At 36.3% G+C, this 23,365-nt stretch overlaps 1 protein-coding gene across 1 annotated transcript in view; it reads left to right on the top strand.

Moving 5' to 3' along the window:
* The window catches only part of LOC128993854 (uncharacterized), a 33,258-nt gene extending 10,267 nt beyond the window's left edge, over nt 1-22,991 (top strand). Inside the window, exons 10-24 of the mRNA XM_054417913.1 lie at nt 993-7,473; nt 8,253-8,441; nt 8,960-9,158; nt 9,372-9,524; nt 10,809-11,007; nt 11,718-11,863; nt 12,774-12,887; nt 13,411-13,585; nt 13,958-14,072; nt 14,581-14,689; nt 16,141-16,323; nt 16,724-16,822; nt 17,826-18,008; nt 18,802-18,912; nt 19,545-22,991. Of these exons, the coding sequence (XP_054273888.1) occupies nt 993-7,473; nt 8,253-8,441; nt 8,960-9,158; nt 9,372-9,524; nt 10,809-11,007; nt 11,718-11,863; nt 12,774-12,887; nt 13,411-13,585; nt 13,958-14,072; nt 14,581-14,689; nt 16,141-16,323; nt 16,724-16,822; nt 17,826-18,008; nt 18,802-18,912; nt 19,545-19,634 (8,546 nt within the window). The 3' untranslated portion in view covers nt 19,635-22,991. The remainder of the gene's footprint in view (nt 1-992; nt 7,474-8,252; nt 8,442-8,959; nt 9,159-9,371; nt 9,525-10,808; nt 11,008-11,717; nt 11,864-12,773; nt 12,888-13,410; nt 13,586-13,957; nt 14,073-14,580; nt 14,690-16,140; nt 16,324-16,723; nt 16,823-17,825; nt 18,009-18,801; nt 18,913-19,544) is intronic.
* Nucleotides 22,992-23,365: the final 374 nt, after the last annotated feature.

Genomic DNA, 23,365 nt, shown 5'->3' with positions numbered 1-23,365 from the left:
TTTATCTGCAAAGGTACACGTTGAGGTTATGCAATAATTTATTTTCTCAAATGCCAAATATATACATGTAGTCAATCAAGTCAATCAATCAAACATTATTGAGTCGATCATACAATTTTTAAAGCTACTGCAGATCTACCAACTTTTTAAATCTTCCATTCTTGTTTGTTTTTTCTAATGCGTGTACATTATGACTGAAGAAGCAGGGAAATAATCCTAACTTAAATATCAGAAACAATTGTTCTGAACTTCAAAAGTTCCTTGTTTAAGCTATTGTGAAATCTATGGTTTTTATCTTATACAGTAGAGAGTAGGTTGTCCAAACCAATTAGAGGTGTTCAGATCAGTGATTTTTTTCTGACAAGCGGCAATTGACATTAAAATGAAACACATTTTTAAATGTTGATTGTTGACCATTGTGAACTCTATGGTTTTCATCTTCTACGGTAGAGTGCAGTGGTTTATCCTAAACAATTGGAGATTAGGGGAGTTCGGATAGCTGATATTTTCTGATAAACCATTGACAGTAAAAACTTAAGATAAAGTTAAGATAAATTATCTTAACTTTAGTTGATAACTTTCATAATATCAAAAAGCATTTGAATAACATTGTTTCATCTTCTCTCAAAAATTCCACCGGCGTGGACAAGAACAAAAAAATCAACACCAGTAATATGGGTGATAAACATTTTTACTGGTTTTGACTGTCTCCTATGATTGTAACAACTTCCGGGAGCATATTTTGCAATTTTGGCAACAGCAGTGATAGTCTCCCACGATCATGGCTATCCTGGTGGTCGGGTTTTCGGTTAACCAAGATTTTTTATGATAAGGTATTGGATAATCGATGCTCTACTGCATTTTATTAAATTTATTTTTGATAGCGTATAGTGTTATGGTAGTTATAATCAAATTAAAATTTCTACAATAATAAAATGTATACTAAAATAATAGTAGTAGGGTACTGAAACTTGTTTTAATTCTAATTTCAGAACGCAGGGGATCAAAAGACAGCACTGACACTACGAGGTCAGAGAAAAAATCAACAACCAAGTCAGTTAAGAAAGAAACCAAACCAAATGAGAATAAACCACTTGTAAGGAATATCAGGAAGTTACCCGAAAAGCCTGCCGCAAGGCTAACCACCCTCAAGACAAGAACCCTTAGAAGGAACTCATATAGATTAGTTTCAAAAGAACTTGAACTAAAAAGATTAAAGACTACCAGGGCCACGCTGATAACGAGAATGTCTTCAAGATCATCTTCTAAAGAAATTTCTCAAGATAGCAGCACCGAAGTTGAAAAATCAAGTCCTAAAACACCTACTTCTGATAGGGAGAGCCGAAGAGAAAGGAGATCTCATCCCAGCAGAGTCAGTGACAGTAAAAATAAGCAACATAAAGCAGTTACCAAAGAAAGAGATTCTTCATCTTCCAAAAAGAAGGACGCACCAGAGACTATATTTGATGATTCTGACGAAGAACCTCTTGGCAAAAAAGTTAACCAAACCAAATCACCAGGCACATTAAAAAGTCCCAAGAAAACTAGACAGTCAATTGAAAAAGAAGGGAATTCAAATGACATTACTGTGGATGTGGACCAGAAATTAACTAGAAGAAGATCATTGAATACATCTAAAGATATATCAAAAGAAGATAAACAATCAGCCCAAACTAGTGCCAAAGCACAGCAAGCAGTGAAGAAAAAAGAAAATGAAGTTAAGGGAAAAGGAAAGACAGAGTCAACGTCTAAGACCAAATCTGCGACTTCAATCCCAAAACCAAAACAAGTAATAGAAGGGACCAATGAAACTAGTGAAAATGAGTCTCAGAACACAAAAGAAACAGAAAAGACCAGTGCTGAAAACAAATCACAATCCGAAAGGAATCATAAAAAATCCACGGCAAAAGAAAGTGAATCAGAAACTGGTGTTAAATCTTCAGAAAATAGTAAAAATATGCCTTCACAGATTGATAAAACGACTAAAAAGAGTGCAAATGTCCAGGAAAGTGAAATTGGGTCTATGGAAACATGTAGTAAGGATGTAACAAAGGTTTTAACACCTGCCAACAAGTCAAGTAGCCTACCACAGAATGCCCCTAAAGAGGAAGATGCTCTTCCGTTGAAAACTGGTAAAATTAATCCTGATAAATGCAACAATTCAAATACAAATGCAACCAAGAAAAAGGTTTCAACCAAAAGAGGAGCTGAGAGTGGAATTAAAAACGATCTTTCATCTGTAAGTGATAGTGCAGAAGAAGTTATTGACTGTGATACCAAAAGTTCTGAATGTCTATCATCCCCTGAACCAAATAAAGAAAAAGTACACAGTGATAAGACCACCAGAACTTGTAGTCCCCTTGACACCAAGGAAAGTAAAATTCAAACAGAGTTAGCTGTTGTATTCAAAACTCTGCAAGCCGAGTCTGAGAAAAAGGTAGTAGAAAAAGTTACGCCAAATCAGTCAATTAATATTGGAGATGCGAAGAAAAAGCAATCTAGCTCCAAAAAGATTTATCTAAACGAGTCGATTTTATCAGACAATACCCAAAAAACCAAAGTGGAAGCTAGTAAAAAAGATGATGTGAAAATGGAATTAAATGAAAGCAAAAATACTTTAACAAGTAGTTTGAATGATATGAGCATGGGTATTCTATGTCCCTCAGATACTTCGAAAGATGGGAGTATCTCACAAGAAATAAAACCAAGCAATGTATTAAATGATACCAAAGAAACTATTGCAAATGCCAGTTTAAATACTGCGGCTTCTCAAAATCTTGTGTGGACCAAAAACGTTCTACAAAATCAAGTATTGTCATCACCTATAAAGGGGGAAAACAATGAAGTACTAAAAGAAGAAAACATTAAGATGCCTCAAGTCACAGAAGAAAAGTATTTTGCAAAAATTGCAAATAAATCTCATAAGTTAAATTTACATACCAAAGCAAATGAAGAGGATTGTAAGCAGTCAGTTAAGTCAGAAAAAATTCAAAACAAAACAGTTAGAGAAGTCACGCTAGCAAAAAATGTTCAGTTACTTGATGGAGGAAAGATTGATCAGAAAAATCCACAAATAACTGTTGATATGAAACTAAATGAAAAAGCTAGCTGCTCAAAGAGCTCAAGTCAAAATGAACACGATGGGAAGCCTGACCTCAAAATGGCTTATCCTCGAGGTTCTACTTTAGTTACAAACCGTACAAAATGTGTTTTGGAAAATAAAGAGTCTAGGATTGTAGATGTTGTAGTGTCAAAAGGGGCTGATACCCAACAAACATCACAATTAACCAAGCAGAAGGAAACTGTCCAACCAACTCCCCTGAATACAACTGCTTGTTCTGGTGATGGTCTGAAAATCAGAAATGTTGTTTTGGAACCTTTGTTGAGTAGAAATCTTTTACCAGAGGTAAAATGCCTCCCAGCAAGTCCTACCTTGGTTCCAAGTGATTTCAACGAAAAATCGATTGAACAATCTGGAATCAAAGGAATAATGGCAAATACCAAAATGTTAAAACCTGATGCAAATAAATCAACAATAAAGCAAGAAATGCTTCCTGAAAATAGCTCTAAACTGGGGACTTTGGACATGGCAGATAAAATAAGTTCTGCTGTGGAGACCCTAATGAGTTTGAAGAATGTGCATAAAATTGATGATAAAAGTTTTACCATTCAGACAGGCGCATGGAATAAAAGCGGACAGGCATTTGATGTAGAACATAAAAGGTCACTTGATTTAGATACCAAGCGTTCATGTGAAGGCGATCAAAAACCTTCTGATTGCTCTGACGTCAAGAAGATAAAAACCAAAGACAGTGAAGTTAAACGTGTTACCATTCAGGAACCTGAATTTAAACGTGTTACCATTCAGGAACCTGAGTTTAAACGTGTAACCATTCAGGAACCTGAATTTAAACGTGTAACCATTCAGGAACCTGAATTTAAACGCTTCAATGTACTAGAATCAGATAACAAACGCCCTAATACTCATGAGAGTGATTTCAGAAGATATCAGGCACAAGTACAGGAGCATAAACCTAAACCAGAACATCCTCAAGTACTGAAAGGGTGTTCCAACCCAAAATCTATGTTGAAACCTGGGACCCTGATTGACATAGCTGGAATCAGCCACAGCCCAGAAATAATGACACCTTTGAGGCCTGGAGTTGATGGGGAGATAATACCTATGCACAAACCAGTCAGACCGTATGGACAAGAAGGCGTTGATCCATTCAAGGGAGGTGCTCAAGGCTTCAAACCTTTTGGGCTTAGATGGCAAGGCACAAGCCCTGAAAAGAACTCAAAAGAGCTACTAGTGGAAAAGGAATCAGCTGATTCTAAATCTAAAACACCGGTTAATGAATCAGCATGGAGGCTAGCCTTTAAGAATGTTAAAGATCCAAAAAGCAGTAATAATGTTCCTACTGAAAAACCTGTTGCAAAAAAACAGTTATCAGTTACTGCATTAGCCAAGAAACATAAGTCTAAAACGGAGGTTGTAAGTGACAAAACCACCATGGGTCAAACGTCTACATCAATTCCATTTTTAAGGCAAAATAAACCTTTTTTAGGCCCCAGTCCGACAAAAGCTAAAGAAGCAGGATCTGTTTCATTTGATGTGAAGAAAAGTAGCAGCACTAATGTCGATCCCGCTAGTTTGAGAGAAAAGGAAGCTGAAGTGAAAGAGTTTTTAAGCCAATGTGGTGAATATTCTAGATCACTTGCTCCAGCAGCTAGTCATGTAAACCCTTCAACAACTACTAAAGCAGTTGAAGATTTTAATAGAAGCAGCAGTATTAAATCACCATACTTGCCTTCCTCAAATACAGAGTTCACACAATCTGAGCAAATCACCGGAACCCAACATCAGTTGAAGATTAGCTCAGATGCGAGACAAACATCGCACAAAGATCAACCAGAGCCTAGTTCGATTTTCGGGAGTGATAGTTTAAAGAGAGCTGGTTCTCCACGTAAATTTGAAAAACAAATCAAAACTGGATTGAATTCAGCTGAGCTGTCTCCAATGAATAAAACTAGTGCAGCAAGTACAAACTCTCAGCAGGATCAATTGTCAAATAAGCAAACCTCTTCTCCTAGTTACATGAAACCGGACCAAAACGTGAGCATATTTCAAATTGATCCTCTGAGAAGATCTAGTTCACCAAAGTCAATTTTGCAAAAGAGCACTATTCCCGGAGAGCAGCCCCTGTCTATTGTCGGTAGTCAGTATAACAGTCCTGTACCAAGTTCTTCCAAACAACTGATGCCTGACAAAGTCCGCCACTTTTCACCTAACCGCTCTGGCCAAAGTACGGTGCCTGACAATTTTTTCAGCGACAGCAATCTGAATAAGCGGACTAAGTCTCCGACACTAATGGATTCTTTCTCCCAACAAAGTAATTCACCTAAAGGTAATTCCATCAGCCGTAATACAAATTCACCTGTCTTTGGAAAATGTTCCACTAATATATTCAAAGAAATTGTGCCTGCTAAAAGGAGTTATTCTCCAACATTTCTTTCATCATCTCAGAGTGATGGTGAGTCTGTGCCTAATGTGTTTTCACAAACACAAAATTTCCGGAGGTCAGTCTCTCCTCTGAGTAATAGATCTGGGTTTTCAAAATTAGTAACCACCAATGAAGGCAGTACTGAAACAAAAAAAGTGAAGGTAGATGACAAAAAATTAGAAACCTCAGAAGATGGCTTAACAAATCGTAATACACAAGCCAGTGTCAGCAGCAGCTTGAAATTTCCAACAGAGCAGGAACCCAACAACTCAACTGTAAATTTGATGTCACAAAGCACTCAGCCTCTTCAATTGACTAAACCTGTGGATGGGGACAACGCGCTTGTTAAAGAAGAAGTTAATGAATCGGAGGAAGAAAAAAATAGTAACATAGTCACTTGTGAAGATAGCAACTCTTTGAAATTGGATGTGAAACCATTCAGCCCAAGTGTAAATGAAAAACAGTTAGCCTCACCTCAAGATAATGAAGGTACAAATACTCCTGCGATGTCAGAGGCCAAGCATCGTCTACCTCTGCCAGTGGAACAGACTTTGAAGAAGCTGGGCAACACAAGATCTTCCCAGAACAAGAAAACCTCATTACAAAAGGTAAAAAGTTCAGAAGAAAACGTAAAAGACACTCAATCTCCTGGAATAGTTTCAGTTCAGAATGAGTACCCTGAAGAAAATGTAAAATGCACCCCAAATGTGTTCACTCACAAACTGACAACTGGAATATATTCACATAATCAAGAAGAAGAGTTGGATTTAATGCAAAAGAAAAAGGTAAATATGTCCGCTGAAGAAATAAAAAGGTGGCTAAATGACAGTTCAACTTCCGAAGTAGTCCACAGGGCAAATTGCGGCATTTTAGAAAACGATACTTGCGAGTGTGAGTACCGGAGCACTTTAACTCCGAGTTTGCAACATATCGACTCTCCCAAATTTGAAACTGATGCTAAAAATGAAGTTACTTCTCTAAGTAAACCTACACCGGGCTCATATGACGCCATTGATAAAACTAAGAAGGTTTTGAATGCTGAATTGAACGTAACGAATGCTAATGTTATGGATCTAAGACCATCTTATGGTGTTAAAGAAAAAGATGATAACACTGTGAAAGATACTAAAAACGATGTTCCATATACCTCAGATCCTAGCTGTGTAACAAAACAAGAGCCACAAAAAACTGCTACTACGCCAAAGAAAAATACCACTCCAAATCAACTTAAAGGAGAAGGTTTGGTATCCATTAAAAACTTCTGTGTACCAGTGTCCGTCGGCAGTTCTGTCTCCACCAGCACCAAGCAACCTACGACTCCACCGGTCAATAAGCTGAGAACATTTAGATTACCTAATAAAAATAAAGATGCGGAAAAACCATCCACGGATACTCTGGACGTATCACCACCTGTGAGAGACGACTGTTCATCGTCCAATGAATTGTCCTCATCAAATGAAGAAACACCTGAGAAATCTCATGAACGGAAATCCATTTTCCACCAACGCAGGTCAGCTCTGAAAGTGAAAGAGAGGAGAGAACTCATCGCTCCGAGTGTTAACGCTTTTTCACCAGAGAACGAAAGCAGTGTGTACGCCTTCGACCCTGAATTACCTCCAACGAGCACGCCCTTTCGCAGATCAAAAGGCAAGGACGGCAAGTCGACAACAACTACAGATGATGAAGACATGACTCCTAGCAGCAACTCGATCGCTGTTCAAGTCAATTTTGATAATGAAGCCGTTCTTGAGTGCTCTACGCAGACTGATGTGCAAGAAGGAGACGATGACGACACTCACACATTCTACATTCCGTTGCAACAGAGTGCTGCTGATACAAGTAAACCACCCTTGATACAAGGGGTGGCAGTAAAGGTGGATACTGAAGGGCCTGATCAGAAGGTCATCATGAGGGCCAAGCTGGTGACCAAACCTTTGTCTACGTTCAACCAGTCGTCTCCCTCTCCAAGGTAAGACATAAGACATGTTTATGTCCAGTTGACATATTACAAATGTATTGGAAGGGTCAAAAAATGTTTCATGCAGAACAGTTGTCAAATTGAGAAGTGTATTACAAATTGTACTTTGTATTCTACGAAGAAAAAAAGAAGCATTTTGAGTTAATAGGCATTTTGTACTAGTTATTCAAACGTTTTGGAAATGTAAAAACTTTTTAACACAGTTGTTTGACCAAGTAAAAAGTTCTTTATGGTATTGCATGTTTGCAACACTTGAGTATCTTGTATAAATTAATTTTGTGGTTGGAATTTTTGAAACTTGTATTGACCAAGAGTGAAGGGTACATTTTCTTTTGTTGACTCTATAGATTACTAAACATTTTCACAGTAACAGCTCTTGAACATAGTTTCTAACAGTTTGTATCATAAACAAATTTTACAAAACAACTAATTTGCCCTATAAGGAGGCCTCTTTAAAAGGTAGTAATAAAATGACAGTAGAATGATTTCTACCACTTCTTTCTCAAAATGTCCATTTTCAAGATTATAAGGTCAAATTTAATTAAAGTAGTGAACGTTTTGTTGTTTACAATAGTTTCCTCAATTAAGTTTGCTGTGTTTCATCTTTCTTCCTCAATGTAAATCAAAGGATTGAATTTAAATAACTACAAATTAAATTATTGGTTAGCAACAAATATGAGAAATATAGGTAGTTGGAAAATATCTTAAAACAGTAACTAATCAATTGGCAAGTTGTGTGTTCACTTCACTTAGAATGATTTGATGTGCAGGGGGCTGATAGGTACAAGATCAGGCAAACCGGAGCAGAAAGTTAGACCGTTGTCTGTAAAACCTCCTGTGGGCACAGTGCAGCCAACTGCGAGACCCAAGCCGAAGCCTGTCCAGACTCAGGAGGAACAACCAGGACCCAGCAAAGCTGCAACAACCTGCTCTCCTCAGGCTGCTAGACTAGCCAAAAGGTAGGAATATCTGAATCATCTGGAGGCTATCATTTTTGTATTTTAGCGTAGTTTCAAAAAGCTGCGCTCTCTTATCTGCTTTAAAATAGTCTTTGCACCAAATTAGCATCTGGATAGCCAAGTGGTCATGATGCTTGCTTCGAAATCTGAAGGTTGCCTGTACAACTCCAAAAGGGAGAATCGTTTTGGATTCTGGACGTAGATGTGATTTGTCATTGAACCATACCAAATGGTAACAAAACCAGGGTTCTGACCGATCACTTTTTTTACATAGTGAAAAATGCTGATGCAGTTAAAACACTCAATGTAAACAATTGGTATGTTCTTGTTTTTGTGAAGACTTAGTAACCTCGTTTGGAGTAACCTCATTTGGTTTACTCCCAGTGTATCTCAATGTTACGCTACAGGACATTAAAAGAATCCAGTTGATGAGACAACAATTTACTAATCTGGAAGATTGGAAATTTTAATTTAGGTCATTACTTCAGCTGACTAAATATTCACAAAAAAATTCACAGGATAAAGAGCAAAGCTGCAGTGCCGTCGACCAGCGCAGAGAATCATCCTCCGAAAGTTGCTCCGGCAAAGCTCGTTGAGGCTCCAACATTCTACCCGACTGAGAAGGAGTTTGAAGATCCCCTGGAGTATATCAGCAGCATTACGCCAAAAGCTGAGAAGTACGGACTGTGTCGAGTGGTGCCTCCGTCTAACTTTAAGGTAGGTTCACCATTAGTAACTTTAATACTTCTTAACAGCCATGTTAGTGTTGAAAGTATTTTTTGGCCTTTGTCATTCAATTGAAAATATTCAGAAGTGATGCTTTACTGCCAAAGACACTACTAACAAGCTACCACAATTAATAAGCCCACATACTCAAACAGAATGTTACATTTTATAGTTTTGATTCTTAACTGTAACCTTTTGTTCCAGCCTGAGTGCAAAGTGAGTGACGACATGAGGTTTACGGCCTACAACCAGTATATTCACAAGATGCTGCATCGCTGGGGCCCCAACGTCAAGGAGATGTTGGCCATTAAAAAATACCTTGCAACTCAGAGCATTGCCCTTACCCATCCACCTTGGGTTAGTATCTTATTTGACATAGTTATGTTTATATTCATAGAAAATTACTTTTAATGGTCTTGACTCTACCGTTTTGCTAAAGCGATGACAGTTAACGTTGTTTAGACAACTGAATTTATGATGAGTTGTATAGATGGAACTGTCCTAAAAAATATCCAAAACATTGAGATCTTATTGCAGCCAAGAGGGAGTTTACATTTGAGATAAATGCAAATTCGCGAAGAAATCTAGCTGGTACCCACCCTTATGTAACGCTAAATCTTGTCATACTAGCTGAAAACGATGCTAACAAAAATTGACACTCTGGCTCCCCAAGATTTTAAGTTACCTTTATTGTAATCTGTTGCTAGTTGACAGGTTTGTATAAGAATAAGAATAAGAATCTTTATTACCCTTTAAACATTTTACAGTGCAATAGGGTTCGTCATTTGCTACATAATATATATATACATATATTTCACATGAAATAGTAACAAAGATAATTTTATCAAATAAGTTAAGACAAGCTGGCCTGATTCTATACAGACAAGTGTTTTGATAGAGGAGGATTTAGGAACAGCCCGTGAAAACATACTCCCTTAGTAGAGTTCTCATCCTAATGGAACAGCTGAAGACAATTTTATTGTTAGTTCTGTACAGTTTATGTAGAGGTCATGTTTTGTTTACAATTTGTTTCCTGTTAATACAGTCATTTAAAACCTTGTTTAACCAAATAATACGATCTAATCATAAACAATAAATTGTCCCCTAGTTATTTAACCAAACAGTAAAGCACAAATCAAGAAATTAACCCTAAAACAAAGAAACAAAATTTCGTCGACACAAGCGCCCAGTGTGACGTACATGAACTAGACATGAAAAACGAGCTTCAAAATTTACAATGGGATGAGAAGTCTACTTGTGTTGGTTAGTCTATGCCAATAGTGATAATAGTGAGCTCCCTCTGTACTTTAGAACAACCTAGAATTTTCCGGTTCTGTAAGATGGATGTTAATTGATTTGATAGTTAATATTAGTAGTTAGTATTACTCCGTGGTTGTGTAAAATCTGGGAGTATAAATTGTTGATAGCAGACTAACATTATTGTTCTTATTAGTAAACTGTAAATTAGAGATGTAGAATCATTAGATGTGTATGTTTGAGGTACAAAACGTAGTGTCATTTTTGTGTTCATAGAAACATTTTCATCTCTGAATGTCGCTGTACTGTGTGAGCTTTTTCTTGCTGTTAAAGAATCTTGTGAAATATTTGCAAACTAACTATCTGCATCTGTTACACCCCCAGATCGGAGGTATGGAGGTGGACCTGCCGAGACTGTACCAGACTGTACAGCAGTGTGGAGGTCTCAAGGAGGTGATAGAGAAGAAGAGATGGCACAGAGTGGCCGACCTGATGAAGATACCCAAGTCTGCTCAGGACAGAGTCACCAAGCTGGACGACATCTACTGCAAGTTCCTGCTGCCCTACGACACCCTGTCTCATGGTATGCTACAATTTGTATTATTGGTTCAGTGGAGTCTCAATTATGCAGTCTTAGGTTATACACAAAGAAGCAAGGAACAGAGGATGGACCATAGTACTCATAAGTGGTGTCTAGCATTAGTGCTGGTGTCTAGGGCAAAGTCCAACATCGCCACCCTTGCCCTCACTACAACACTCACTGTGGAGAAAGACCCTGTGTGATAGGAATTCCGCACAGTGCTTTGCCGTTCGGGCCCTTCCTTGCTCGTCACAAGTATATTTCCGACACAGCATACCAGAGCTAAAAGCGCACAACATATTTCCTCAGCACCTATACTTCTCTGTGGGTCATCCAACCTTTCCTTTTTATCCAACCCTCCCTTCAGACGATCGAGTACTAAGAAACCCCATGCTACTTCCTTGTTGTATGACTGTGCAACAATACCGTAGAGGGTCTGTTGAGACGTTGAGACAACTCCTTTTGCCGTCTTTGTCTACACTTGGAAAATACAGGCTTGGCTTTAGGCACGTACACTTAACTGTACTTTCTGACTGTTTTAGTGCACTGCATACCACATATTTAATCAACTCCTCATAACTTCATACCTCTCTTCTACTCCTCTTGTCTTTTGTAACTCAGTGGATGACTATTGCCTTACCTTATTTTATAGTCATACAGTTACAGTAGTGGTGTTTTTAAATGTTTCTTTATCTGAACGATGTGTGTTTTAGTTGAGAGAACTCAGTTGTTCGAGGGAGTGGAGAGGGACTGGGCAGAGCGAGAGAAACGAGTGGCCAATCAGCAAGAGTCTGAAAATGACGAAGATGAAGATAGCGACAGCGACTCTGACTCTGACATTGACGAATGTATTGTCAAGGTGAGAACTACTTTTTTGTCAATCCCTTGAATCACAATTACACAGAAAGTTAGGGATGTAAGATAGAGCACAAGGGCCTAGGGTTTTAGTATATTTTGAGAGGAAAGCAGGCTTGAAAGAGTCCAAACTGGCAGAAGAAACACAACAATTTTCAACCCTTAGTTAATGCTGTCAGTGACAGTGAAATTTTCTAATTCTTTCTGTATATAGTGTAAAGTGTTTCCTTTGCCAGTTTGGACTCTTTCCTATTCAGGTAAGCCTGCTATCCTCTCAAAATATCCTAAAAACAATTTCATAACAGGTCAAAGATGTAAAATAGAGGACATGGCCGTAAGTATTTAGGATATTTTTAGAATAGCAGGTTTACCAGAATGGGAAATAGTGCACTGCAGAACAAGAAGAAACACAAAAAACTTAATATCATACAAAAAAAAAAAAAATACTTACCTGTCAATGACAGCATATTTTAACCAAGGCAGGTTTGAGATTACAGACATGAGGTTTGTTTTTAAGTTCCTTTGAATAATTCATGGAAATCCATCAAATCCTATCAAATGCTATAGGAATCTTTAAGACAACTAATCTGCAATGTTGAAGTGGGTTTATCGTTTATCGGGTTGTAATAGTGTTTTTTTTTCATATTGATGTACTTCTCTGCATTCAGTACCTTTAAAACCTTAAAAACATAAACTTTCCTTCTTCTGTCTTTATTTTGAGACTTTTTGTCAGCTACATTGAGCTGCCACTCACAAAAATCTTGAAGAACTATGACAAAAGCAAAGAGTTAATTGTTCTATGGCTTAGTGGAAACTTACCACAAAAATCTATATTTTAAGAGAACCACCCTAATCTCTTTTGAAAAGAGTTTATGGTTGACGATGTTTGCTAATGTTTCTCGACTGTGTTTCAGGGTCGCAGCATGGCACTCAACGGGTTTTACCGAATCGCTCGCAACACCATGTCAATGTGGTTTCCCAAAACTGACACCCCTTCTGCCGCTGATGTGGAACTTGAATTCTGGAAAGTACGTAATTTGTAACGTATAGCTTTCATAGTCAGCCACCAACAATAAATGTTAACTGAATAGAATAGATACTGTGTACCAGCTTCAAGTGAGACAAACTGTAAATGTTAGTAAATTAATACTTACTAGAGTGGTCACTGGTACCTTAAGAGGTTCATGGCCTCACCAGCCACTGGCTCCTGGTGTCTCTTCCTTGAGCACATTTTCATTCCTTTCCAATCTTCTATTGTCGTTTTAGACTTGATCTTATTAAGATAGTAAATTAATACCGTTTCAAAAATGTATATAGACATCTTTAAAATCCCCTTTTCAGAACTATACAAGGTGTTTCTGAACTCTACATAACTTTTAAGCTATCATTCCTAGACCAAAGACTAAAATATCAGGTTAAAATATCCACAGATTGTAACCTAAACACTTTGGTTTGACCAGTTGTGGTCTTCTTCACCATTAAGAACCCACAAGCACATGTAATCTTTTTATTTTATTTTGTAACTGCTTACTTACTTGAATTCTTTTTCAGCATGTCGCATCACGACAGCACCACGTATGTGTTCACTCTGGTTCCATAGACTCGGGTGCGATGGGTTACGGGTTCCCTACGGGCAAGAACAGTTCCACTTCCCGTCACCCGTGGAACCTGAAGATGCTGACCAACAACCCCGGGTCCATACTGAGGTTTCTTGGACCCATTATGGGTAAGTGGAGCAGTCAGTAGCCTACAATAGACTTACAATTGGGGCTGGGTAAATTGTAGCATTTTTTATTTGTTTCATCTTTCAAACATCAATGTATATAATACCATATTCTGTCAACATAACCTTTTTGTGTGTAGGCCTACCTTAAAGTGTTTTAAAGAACCGATTTAAGGGATTGGTTGATGTTGTTAATTTTTGTTTTCACTTCTGGCCAATGACAACTCAATTATTGCAAAAAGTTTTGATGTGTACAACATAGAAATCAATAGTGCTATTATAAAGCAAGTATACTTGAAGTATTACAGTAGACTCCTGATTAGTGTGTATACAATAATTCAGAATTATTCTGAAATGTGTTTATAATGTTTTCAGGAGTCACAGTGCCGACCCTACATGTAGGAATGTTGTTCTCCGCTTGTTGTTGGTACCGTGACCCTCACGGCCTGCCGTGGATAGAGTACCTGCACACTGGCGCCAGCAAGATATGGTATGTATTAGTTCATGGTTAAGTTATTTTAGATTTCAAATTCTATTCCAAAATATGTAGCTGATTAAGGGGTTTTGTGGAAATTGCGTTCAGCCGGCTTATTTGAAACAATTAGAGTTTGGATTCATAATCACAGAGTTGATGCGATTCTTGCGCTAACAGTTACAAAATAATTTCTAAGATTCTGAATTGATACAAATAAAAAAAAAATAGGAAGATTCAATGTTTTTTTTCTTTGAACTGTATTTTGAGTTGAGATTTGATTTTTAAAGTTCGCTGTATCAAATTCACAATTCCGGTTTTACCATCACTAGACACACACCCATGGTTTGCATGTGTGGAGCGCTTCGAGATATTATATTTGAGTCCCCAGGGGGATTTTTTTCTTTGTTCCCCCAAACAAACCTAAAACCTATTGCGCCCCATTTATTAATGCGGCCATGATTAGACATGTTGGTTTATGAGAAAAAACTGAAGGATTTCTCTACAGTTGGTTGTTTGTTTTCAGGTACGGCATTCCAGACTCGTCGTCTAGCCAGTTCCGAGATGCAGTGATGGACATTGTACCTCGGCTGTGTCGGGACAAATCTCTCTGGCTGGCCTCTGACACTGCCATGGTAAATACAATACTAAGCATGAAAATTAATTAGGCCTACCGTGTATAAAAATATAAAATACAATTTATATAAAAACTTTTGGTTGCATGAAGTCGGATCAGTTAATCAAAAGTTAACCGAAAGGAAGAAAGAAGCAAATTATACAAAATTAAGTCACATACTTACAAGTGTAGCGAGCAACCGCTAATATAGAAATCGCTTATATTTCACAGACGGCAACTACAATCTGCCGGGAGTAAACTCTCGTCAGCCATGGCCGTGCACGCCATTACCATTCAGTTACCTGTGGCCTGAGTACATTTTGTACTCTATTCTGTTGGAATTTTTTTCATTCTAACAATGTTGTCTAAAGTCATGCTTAGTGCTCTCATGAGTTGAATAAGGTGCAAATGAATCAAGTTGAGCCTGTGAATATGGAGTTGAAGTTGGGACAGTATGTGCCATGACAAATAACTGAGAAACTATCAAAATTTGCATGTAATATGTGTACACTGGAAAACTATATAACTTTGGCAGATCATTAAAATTGCACGTAAAAATAAATTTAAACGTTTCCGATCAATCATAGAACTTTGTATCTAATTTGTTCTGTTGATGACTGATTATCCAAATAATCAAGGATGTAACATAGAGCACAAGGGCCTAGGTTTTTAGGATTTTTTGTGAGGATAGCAGGCATACCTGAATAACTCTCTCTTCCTTAGTTGAAAATACTGTCAAACAGTGCGACAGTGAAATATTCTAATGCTTTGTGTATATAGTGTAAAGTTTTGTGTATTTTGTGCCAGTTTGGACTCTTTCCCATTCAGGTAAGCCTGTTCAGGTAACCTAACAAAAAAATCCTAATATGCAAAAAATCAGCTAACACGTTCGCTGCTGAGCTATCGAAATCGGCTGGTGCCGGCTGTGCTCAGGTGCTACGCAGTCGTAATCGGCCGTTCCCATGATTTAACTTTGAACTGTGTGAGCTCAGCCATTGACGCGGAACATTTTAACGTTGCTAGCCTGTAGCTTAGAATGCGAGCTTTATTTTGGTGTAGGTTGGTACTAAAGTTTCCCGTAAAATCCCGTCTGGCAATGCTTTTATCCTGGTTTTGGGGATTTTCTCTCTTCGAGCCACATTACAAAGACACTGGCTACGGATCCAGTTCTTGCTGCTACCCTTAAGTGTTTCAGCGAACTACATCCACTCTCGGGGTAACGCAGCACAATCACCGCTGCTCGTGTGCATCAGACTGAAATATTTGAATGCCAATTGTGTTTGCTGATTCGGTGGCGCGCCGGGGCTTCGCCCAGTCCTCGCCGCCATTGGCGAGCGCTTTTTTGACGTATGCGGGAGTGAACGTGTTAACTGAACACCCCCGATCCCCTAATTGTTTCAGACAATCGACTATTTACTGTATGCATCAAATTTCTCTACATGTACTTCAGTCCCCAGTGTTTGTTCCCAGGTTCCGCCACCGCTGTTGGTAGAGAAGGGCGTATCTCTGAGTCGCATTGTACAAGACCCTGGACAGTTCATTGTTGTGTTCCCCAAGGCCTTCACATCCAGTATATGCACTGGCTACCTCGTCTCTGAGAGTGTCTACTACGCACAACCTTCGTGGCTTTCCACCGCTCAGACGCTGTTTAATGTGAGTTGCTTGCGTCATAATAGCGAGTACACAATGAATCAGTAAAGTGCATTATATAAAATACAACTATGAAGGAGCCATGTTGATAAGTTCAATAGGCTTTTTAACTTGTGTCTTTTTCCAAGATTTGTTTTCAATCAAATGGCGACCATACAAAGTAGGTATTTTAAGCCAAGTATGAATGGAGATGAGTGGCGCGATCTTGTAGTCTTGTTGACTAAGGCCGACCTATTCCTTAGACACAGCTGTTAATTAATAGCCCAAACAGCTAATGGCAACTAAGGGACCTACAGTTTATAGTGGAATCTGAACCACATTCTTGCCTTGGTATTAACAAATAGGTCTAATTATCAGGATTATAACACAGATTTATGTTTAAGTAATACATTTTTCTTAACAGGACCTGAGAGAGAGCAGTGAGCCGACGGTGTTCTCTCTGGAGAAACTTCTGTTCACCATTGTTAATGACTCTCGCGCCAGTATGGAGGTTCTTCACCAGGTAATGTATAAAGTAAACTCTCTTGAGTTGAAATATTGTTTGTGGTTTAAACAATGAACTTGTTCCCCAAGAGAAAAGTGTTTGATAAAAATTTTAATCAGTAAAGTATAAACTAATTTGAGAATGTTATAATCCGTTGTTATTTGTATTAATTTATTACAGACTTGGTTGTTTCATCCTGATAAAATATGACAAAATTAATCCTAGATCAATCTTATTTAAATAAACCATGGCAAACTATTATTGATCTCATCGACTACCTCCATTACCCGACCTGTCATATGGGCACCACTAGAGTGAGGAAGAGGAGAGTAAAACGTTAGTCAATTATCTGTAATGTAAAAAAATTGCTCAACTTAGTGGCTTGGCTAGTTTTTGTGTTCATCTAAAAAAAATCCTAATAACCTGGTTTTAAACATTCACTTGTTGAAACCTTTCCGGGGAGGACCCTAGCGGTAAATCCCTGTACAATTTTTGTGGTCCCTCCTATGCCCTTACCTCTTAATTTACCGAAGCTTTAGTTGTGAATTTTTAGTAGATGTTAATCTCTCAAATTATTTATGATCTCCACATTTTCCAGCCATTTTGCAGCTAACCCAGGGTGGGAGTTTCTGAACTCAGTAGCTCTAAGCACTACTTATCTTCTTTACAATTTGGATATAAGTTTTAATAGCTGAACGTAGTAATAAGACTTCCTAAGTTCTTAATAAATATTCTAGCCATTTCGCTGTCCAACCAGGACTTCAACACAGTTTTTGTACTATCATTCTCTTCCCAATTCTGACGTAAATTTTTGTAACAGATCCTGAACATCTAAGTTAAAAGACCTCCCAAATTCTACTCAATAAAAAATTTCACAAACAATCTTACTATTTTGCACCAACCCAGCGTGAAATCCTCTTAACAAATTTTGTAAGCACTGACTCATCTTTACTCATCTTTTTTTTTTTTTTTTTTTTTTGTACTCATCTTTTCCCGATCCTGACGTAAAGTTTTGTAACAGATCCTGAACATCGTGGTGTCGCTGCGGGACGGTGAGATTGCAGGTAGGAGACAGCTGGAGGAGTGTGGACTCAACAGTAGTGAGCGACTCAACAGCAAACGCAAGGGCAAGGCTCGGCCTGCCGGAGACGGAGAGGAGGATCTTGAGTGTGAGGAGTGCCGCATGACTCTCTACATATCATGGGTAAGTTGTTCTTGTAAGCCTAATTGTTATATCTCAGACTTTGCAGTGTGAGAGGGACGGGCAACATTTTTCAAGAAATAAGGTAAATGTTGATCAAAACTAATGGATTTGGGGAAATTGTATCAAAACCAAATTAATCCCATCAAATAGTAAAAGTCATAGAAAGGATGATATAGAAATTTTGACGAATATTCAATCCCAATCATAGGCGACACAAATTCAAATTCAATTTTCATCCCTCCATAGCTTGTATGTGAATTTAAAGACAGGTAAACTAGACAGTCAAATAATTAATAATCAATCAATTTATCCAACACAATCATTACCAAATTACCAATAGGAGGTTACAAAAGTGCAAAAACCACAAATGGTTTGACTGCTCTAAAATTATTGTTCCTTATATACTAACAGTTTTGTCAGTTGTTTGAATCAGTAGCATGCAGTGTTATGAGTCCTTCACTGTCTCTTGAGCAATTAATAATAATTAAAAACTAAAAAGACAACAATAACACAAATATCTGTGATAGTCAATCATGAAAAAATACATCTAATCTATTCTCAGAATAATGCAATTCTTTCGGTGAGTAATTTTGGAACATGGAAACCAACTCTATGTATGCAACTTTTTCCCTAAATTTTGGAGATATTGCACACTTTGTAAGAAGTAGAATGGACCTGGACCATAAAGTAAAACCATAAGGCTCTAAGTATTAACATACTTCTACTGTTATACCTATCTACTTTCCTGTTGGGAAGCCACCTACAAAATAAAAATAAAACAATGTTTTTTCAGATGACCAACTCACAAGATGGCGCAGTATACTGTCTGCCTCACGCTGTAGAGTTGCTTTCAAACAAACGCAGTCTGGTGAAGCACTGTACACTTGTCTACGCCTTCTCCGAGGTAAGTTGTTATGAAATTCTGACCAACAATGTCCTGAATTGAATCCATATGACTTTGGGCATGTACCAGCAAAGTAGAATCATGATTATATCCGACTTAATCTGGTCAAAGTAAGATTTGATAAGTTGTAAAGTCAAATAGTTCAGAAAGTAATTAAAAATAAATATTGCTATTACAAGTTTAAAAGTTTCTAGAATATTGTGGCACTATTCCACAGTGTATGCATTTTTGTAAATACCTGCTTCGGTCTAAACCAAAATGTTGCTAATGCTGCAATTAGTTTAATTTCAATGCTCATTTGTCTATGTACTATATGTGAATTGACGACCTTCTGATGAAGTTGTCATGACATCCTTTAATACTTTGAAGATGACTTCTTGGATGTTGAAACTAGTTGCGGTATTAGCAACAATTTGGATTACATTGAAGCAGTTGTTTACACACCAATTCATATATTGAAACTGAAAGTAATCCGGGGGCTAACATCAAAATGATGCCAAGGAGGCATAGTACGGAGGCACAGTAGTTAGTTAGTTTTGAAGTTTTCAAACATAAATTATCATTTGTTACTCAATTTTTACAACTACAAATTGATACTACTGACTACTTAAACCTTTATTTGAATTTTTCAGGAGGAACTGGAGGAGTTGGTAGAAAAGTTGAAATCAAGAGTCGAAAACAAAAACCAGAAAAAATCTGTAGCTAAGGGTAGTAAGAGTTAAACTAGTCACGTTAGAGTATTTGTATTTATTGTAGCTATTTTTGTTGTATAGATGGTAATTGGCAAAGTACGCTTAGCTTTTTATAGAGATTTACCGACGCTTCTTTGTATCACATATACATAAGTGTGTATATATCATGAGTAAGTATGTGACAAAATTGAATCATTAACAATGGCGGGTAGTTATTTTCAGCTTCCATGTTGCGAGATTGTGAATGAGTATATATCACCAGTTTTTAAGAACGAATGTTGAAATCCTCTATTGAAATTTTATTTTATTGTTGACATATGCATTTATGTAACTAGTCCTCCTTGCTCGGACGGGTCAGTGTTTTGAATTTATTTTCAATTTACGTACAACTGTTGATGTTTTTGACCTGAAAAGATTAAAGAGTTTATGAAGTTTTATAGACGTTATCACAAGCAGTATTGCGAGGATATTATTTTAATAACGTATATTTGAAATGTCAACATGGCTGCTCGGCAGTTTTGATATCAGTAATGTATTAGTCTGACGTTTTTGCACATTGTATGTAATTTTATAAAGTGATTCAAAATGCATATAATTTGTGATTCAGGCTTTTAACTAGGTAGGTTTTCATGAAATGTTTGACAAAATAGTGTTTATATCATGATCATTAGAAGTTTAATTTTTTGTAGAGTTCCTTTACAAAATATATAAAACAGGTTTATAGTATTTTAAAATCATTTTAAATTAATTAAATCATCCAATTTTCATCAACTGTAGTTTTATACTTAAAGAAAAAACTACCTTTCTTTCAGTAGTATTCTGAATTCTATTGTAGAATATCTTTTATATCATTACTTCCAAAAGATAACGTTACATTGAGATATGATTTGAATTTGTATTTTTAATTATTATCTATTATCTTAGTAGTTTCACACGAATCTCTTATGTTTTATTTACACAAATGTTTAATATTGTTGGATATGTATATTTCATATAAATTGTAAATTATGCTTTGTATGTTACTATATTTTATTTATTTTAACAGATATTTTATCGTTTTATGGGGTTTTATTTCACTTCTGTATTGCTGTTCGCACTCTATGTAATTTAAATATCTTATTGTATTTCATGTGTATAATTTTTGTAGGATTGTGAAACGGAAAAAAATATTCTGTAGTCTAATAAAAAGTTGTTAATCAAGTAGGTATCACCCATTCTAAAAAGAAACCAACAGTCAAACATATTATTTTAAAATGTACTTGAATTCTTATGGTTTTGCTTTGGTAAACTTTGGAATAGTTAGTTGTGTAGTATTGATTTAAAACTTGAAAATTACAACAGCAAAAATCAATTCGATATGCCTGTACTTAACATTCCCTACCAGCTGTTTTTGGCTGGGTCTACTCTGTACATTATTCTTCAATCCGTTTCAACGTAAATGGGTTTTTTTTGTATTCTGCTCCAGTCAACAATACTTTGTCCCCAGAATACATAGTTGACATATTGCCAAATGTATAGTGTAGACCTAACCTTAAAAGTCTTGAGTAGTACGTTGTTAGACTAAGCTTAAATTGTATCATTAAGTATACTTAAATTATTAAGTTCATTAAATTATTAAATGATTATCAGTAGTTTAAGTTTTTTGAAACTTTTATTGATCATATTAATCAATAATAATTTTACATTTTAAAACTCTATTGATAAAATAAATTTGATAAGTTTTGAGTTTATAGAGTATTTAACTTTACGTGTATACTGTTCAGTACACCATTGGTTTTAGTTCAGATTTTTTCACACCGTATTTGGTTAGCCATCCCATACTTTTAAGTACCTGTAAAAAAAGGATACCCTAAAGTTTTCACATTGTGTAAATTATTGTATATTTATTGGACATACCTTATTTTTAGTGAACTCCACGTCTTTCTTCCAGTGTTAGTGTTATTCCAACAACGGTTGCCACATTTTGTCCAGTAGTTCAAAAACGAACAGTAAGCAAGTTGCAGATGTTATGTAATTATCACTGATGAAATTATCTATGTAAACCCTTTGTCTATTCAACTTGAATATTATGCATCTAAAATGCAGCAGTTTTGACAGTGAAACTAATCACATCTTGTTGTTCCAAATCAACTTGTAGAATTAGATAGTTTAATTTAAAAAAAATTATATAATTCAACTGAGTTAGGATAATCCTTGCCTCTTCTTTACTTCTACTACTACTGAAAATTTATTTTCCTGCCACTACATGGAAATTATCTCATTGCCATACCTGTAAACAGTACGCAAAATAGGTAAACAGTATGCAAAATAGCTCATTCCCGCTCTACAGCAGCAATGAGCTATTTTCCGTACTGTTTACAAAAGAAACAACCTAAATTACATTTTATTTGCATTAAAAAAGTTAATCCGTATGTTATTATTAACTAATTATAGTGGTAGAAAAAATGTTGTGTGTATTGTGAGCACAGGCATTGCCACTCTTGAAATGTATGGCCACTGGCCACACTCAACTAAAGCTTTGTGCGACCATTTTCAGTTCTCTAGAAGCAATGACGTACTTTGCGCTCTTAATACAGAAAAATAATCCATTTCCTTAAAAATATTTTAGTATATTCTACAAACTTGCACATCAGGTTGTGTTTTTAATAAACTTTGGTTTGGTAAAACCATTGACTATATATACCTACTGTAGGTATATATAGTCAATGGTAAAACCCAGTTTTGGAACCTAAAAAATTGTCATATCTTCAAAGCTGTATTAAATAAAGGAATCACAAAATACTCTTTTATCTGGACAACATTCAATGTAAATCCAGTAGAACTTTTAACTAAAAAAACTTTTTCCTATTACCAACACATCTTATGGCCGATTTTAATGACCAATATAAAATGTTCTAGATTAATTTATTGGAAAGTAACAATCTTATATTTTAAAAAATATTGAAAATTAAAAAAAAAACTGGAATTAATGTGGCAACCCTGATATCTCTAGTAAGACTTGCGTAAGTTTCATTAGTGAAGTGTTAGATTTAGACTTCTGCCTCGCTTACCTATCGCTTCATCTCTTCGTTTGAGTCCTGAATATATCGTGTTTTCTAAACGTAATTTTCATTTTTGGAAAAAGAAAACAATTGAGTGGCAATTATCTGTTGAAAAAATAGATGTTCTTTATTTATGTTTTTTTTCATTAGATGTATTGCGTTTTATTAGCAATATTAGTGATTTTAATACATTTTAAGAGTTTTAAGTTATCCAAATATATTATATTGCTATGAGAAAAGTAGTTGTCAAAGAAAATGTAATGTGCAGTTTTAATACAAATATGTCTTGTCTATTTTGGTTATTACTGAAAATGTAACTTTAATAGATGAATTTAAGAGAATAAACCCTTGGTAATTTATGTTTGATTTTTTATTACCTTACAGCATTGTGGTTTTATTTTGTAGGCCTACCCGGTCGAGGTTAAAACCGGTTATCTAACCGTGCGTACGCAAACATGTTTACGGTACCTACCTGCAATTGCAAAACGCGTTTTCTATGTATATTTCCGTGTGTGTATATAAACTGTAAATAGTTGACAAACAACGTTTGATGTGATTTTTTAACACAAGAATACTGCTGTAAGTAGCACGAAACATGTCAGCATAAACTACATTTGATACTTTCAAGCAAAAATATTACCTATAGTAAAAAAAGACCTATTTATTTCTCATTTAAATAGCATTGGATTTAACAAGTACTTAGGTTTGCTGCTACGGGGA

The sequence above is a fragment of the Macrosteles quadrilineatus genome, unplaced genomic scaffold (assembly GCF_028750875.1).
Source record: "Macrosteles quadrilineatus isolate MER2022 unplaced genomic scaffold, UCM_ALF_1.0 Scaffold_5__1_contigs__length_97177068, whole genome shotgun sequence".
NCBI lineage: Eukaryota > Metazoa > Arthropoda > Insecta > Hemiptera > Cicadellidae > Macrosteles > Macrosteles quadrilineatus.
The sequence above is the reverse complement of the archived record's forward strand: the minus strand, read 5'-3'. Positions and strand labels throughout refer to the sequence as shown.